Source organism: Callithrix jacchus, chromosome X (assembly GCF_049354715.1).
Source record: "Callithrix jacchus isolate 240 chromosome X, calJac240_pri, whole genome shotgun sequence".
NCBI lineage: Eukaryota > Metazoa > Chordata > Mammalia > Primates > Cebidae > Callithrix > Callithrix jacchus.
In genome coordinates, this window is record NC_133524.1 from 100,751,210 (window position 1) to 100,754,500 (window position 3,291).

Consider the following 3,291-nt stretch of genomic DNA (forward strand, 5'->3'; position numbering starts at 1 on the left):
GCTGATAAAATGTTTGACTGCACTATGCTTGTCCCATTCATACTATTGTCCCTACATTGATACTTCTTATTTGTGGTTTATGCAGTGAAGCTGTTTCCCTTAGTTTCTGCTTTCTGTAACCCACAGCATTGCATTACGATTGCTCGCTCAGTTCCCTGTCTCCTCAATCAGCCACAGAAATCTATATCAAATGTGTGAGCTTCCTCTTCTGAGCTTCACAGGAAACCACGCTTTTCCTCTTTCTTCCTATATTTTGCCAGCATCAGTCCCCTTGCCCCCTCACTCTTCACTCCCCAGAGCCCAATCAGATTTCATTGCTAACCCTATTTTATTAATGCTCCTCTTTGATGTCTGAATTTACAAGTGGAAAACACATAGTCCAGGGTAAAATATCCCAGTGGATTTGGTTTCTCAGAAAGACTTGCCTAATTACACAGATACGCAAGGATAACTTTGGAAATTTATTAGTATGTCTTAATTCACAGAAACATTGGCAATTTACAGCAAAACAATTCACATAAAGAGAATTAAGCCACGGAGTGAGATGTGGTGTTTTGGAGCAGGCACATAGATAGCTCCGTCTCTGAAAGGGAACAGGTTTCTGCAAAGCGTCTTTGGTTTTTGAAATGTTATTCCGGACATGTAGGACCATTTGACGGCACCATCCAGAGGGATTCGTTGTGGCTGATTTTGTGGGGGTTTCTCTTGGTCTCCTTGTGCAGTAAGTATTTCTCTTCAACTATTTTCATAACATTTTTCTAATATTCTGGAAACAGAGCAAGGAAAAAATCCCGATGAGGGGACTTCTTGGTTCTACATCCTTTCTCTATGGATCCCGAGTGGAGCTCCCAGGGTGAAGCTTCCCTGCTTCCCATCTGCACTACTCAGGGAAGCTGTGGCTACTATATTGCCCTGCCCCCATTTCCCTCTTGACCAAGCGGCCGTCTGTCAAAGTGGAATAATCCACGCGGCTACGTGTTAGGTCCCTCTGGGGTGGTACTTTCCCACTTCTGAGGGGCTCAATAAAATTTTGATTTTTGTCGTTTATCCAGCTTTTGTGTCACAGTTTCACTGAGAGTGCCATCCTTTACTGGTTTCTACATATGAAGGAGAAGGGTTGTTTATGAGATGCTTGCAAATGCACGGGAAACACTTAACAAAAATGGCCAATGTATTGAGCTTCAAGGCACCACATAATAAATTCCTATGGGTTGCAATCCCAGGGAATGTTCTCCTGTCCACATACACGGGAGGCTAGAAATCGATTTAAAAGGAAAGCAAGGGGAAAGTCACCAGCTGTTCTGAATTTCAGCAATACACTTATAGAAAAAAATGCTAAAAGTGTAAACACTTGAGACCCAGAGGAAAGCACAATTAAAGGCAGCCTATGTTAACATTAATATGAATATTAATATGTAACTCTCTTGAGGAAATAAGCATTATCTTACTTCTCCTAATGGCTGACAATGCTCTGCATAACTTGATGCTAGGGGCAAGGAGCATATACTAATTTTAGCTTTGGATTCATATCCTAAAATGATCGTGATTACAAACACTGAAAACGAAAACATCAGGTAAAGAATCACACCCCTGTCCCTTGAACCACCAGGCTGAATACCACAGGAAGGCTGCTGTGGGTTCAGCCTGGGTCACTCCCCACATTGGGACAATGACTGTTGCTCATAGACTGCAGGTCACTCTTTTGCTTCGCCGCTGTACCAGTAGACCATGAGCTGTTTGCGGGGACACTCCCAAATCCTGCTGATGCATACCTGGAAGTAAGGAAGGGTTCTGTTCAAAAAGAAATGAAAAGATTATTGTCAGGCTCAAAGCAGAATGAATCGCATGAGCGATCTCAGACTCAAGGAAGTGGGGAAATGGATGGACCCTTGAAAATGTTCTTTGGCTATATGTACACTGTAAATGGGCCTCATTTGCTTATCTACATGGATTCCTGATGGGAGAGATGTTGAAAAGGTTTAGGATGGTTACCTTGCTTCTTCTATCAGCGTATTCACTTTCTCTGTTTCCATAACGCACATAATGAAGTTCTGGAAAATTCCACCGTCCAGTCGCAGGAGAATGAGAGTGAAAAAGGCGAGTATCAGCACATTGATAATACCACCGTAAAGATAACCTAGAAATATAACTAATAAAAACGGCCATTTGGGAAACTGAGGAAATGAAACACGGGCACGGAAAAGCCCACTGCTTTTCCTTGCAGCAAATTGTACTACAGATATATTGGAGCTGACCCTGTTTATTACTGAGGGAAAAGTGCTCGAAAACTCCCGGGACAGCGCACGACACATGCCTGCTAAGTCAGAACAGTGTCACCCACCCCAGCCTCCAGTGGGGTTCTCCCCTTAACGGGCCACTGGTCTTTCGGGCCACTTGCGGTGGCTCTGAGCAGAGCCTTTGGGTTTCCGTGGTGCTCGGGTGCTGCTGAGGGAGCTCACTTGCCCCGGTGTACCTGAGGACGGCATTCGTGCCCTGTAACTCCGCACACTTGCCCGTCTTCCCCGGGAGCAGCAGTCGCACGGCGATCTGGATGTCCCAGGGGGTGATGGTCACCCGCTTGGCGTAGCGAGCCAGTTGACCAGCCTCAGTGGCGATGCGGTCCAGTATGTCACGAATCATACACTCCATGACACTGAGGGCCTCCGGGGAAAGGCTGAGACCCTGGTGAACCTGGTTCAGCGCCGAGGGGAAATAGGTGATGAAGCCGTCCTGAAAACTGTCCCCGCCGCAACCGGCATGGTGCCTGCCGGACCCTCGGCGCCCTCGTTTCTCCTGCTTCTGGGCCGTCGCGGAGCTGGCCTCTTTGGGTTCCTGGGGGCTCTGGTCTTCCTCAGAGGTTGGCTTAGAGGAAGGCTCAGCCATGGCGGAGGCAGCGGCCGTTAGATGACAAGAACAGACGTTGACTGTTGAGCACCCGGGAAAGTTGGGGGCGGGGCACTTTGGAGTTGGCGGGGGTTTGCGTCACAGGCCAACTCGACATCTGGTTGGATGAAGTGTTACCCAGGGAGCCTGTCAGCAAACCTCACTGCCTTTAAGGTGATTGGATGATCCCACTGCTTGTCATCATGTCAACCAATCACAGTGGTCGTCTGCCAGCCTAGGCGCCCCCTGTGGCCTACGTCAGAGGCACTTACACAGATGCCTCACAGGGCAAAAGCGCATCAGCCCTCCTCAGCTGATACACGACACTCCCTGTGCACTTTGAAGGGTGTCACTGAAAACTCCCAAAGTTCAGCAATTTCAGCTCATGCTCCTTGAAGAGAGACAGAC

General features: G+C 47.7%; 1 protein-coding gene across 4 annotated transcripts; it reads right to left on the bottom strand.

The window, feature by feature from the left end:
* Window positions 1-346: 346 nt before the first annotated feature.
* On the bottom strand, window positions 347-2,915 carry LOC144576475 (histone H2B type F-M-like). Of its 4 annotated transcripts, none has more exons than XM_078362825.1 (4): window positions 2,474-2,915; window positions 1,993-2,149; window positions 1,773-1,791; window positions 347-766 (listed from the first exon to the last, which is right to left on the bottom strand). In XM_078362825.1, exons 1-4 carry the CDS (start codon window positions 2,881-2,883, stop codon window positions 759-761), a joined length of 594 nt encoding a protein of 197 aa, XP_078218951.1. In that variant the 5' UTR covers window positions 2,884-2,915; the 3' UTR covers window positions 347-758. The 4 variants fall into 4 exon arrangements, 3 of the variants coding, with proteins under 3 accessions (XP_078218951.1, XP_078218952.1, XP_078218953.1); XR_013531521.1 differs by having other exon boundaries at window positions 359-766; window positions 1,619-1,791; window positions 1,993-2,051; XM_078362826.1 differs by having other exon boundaries at window positions 391-766; window positions 1,993-2,051.
* Window positions 2,916-3,291: the final 376 nt, after the last annotated feature.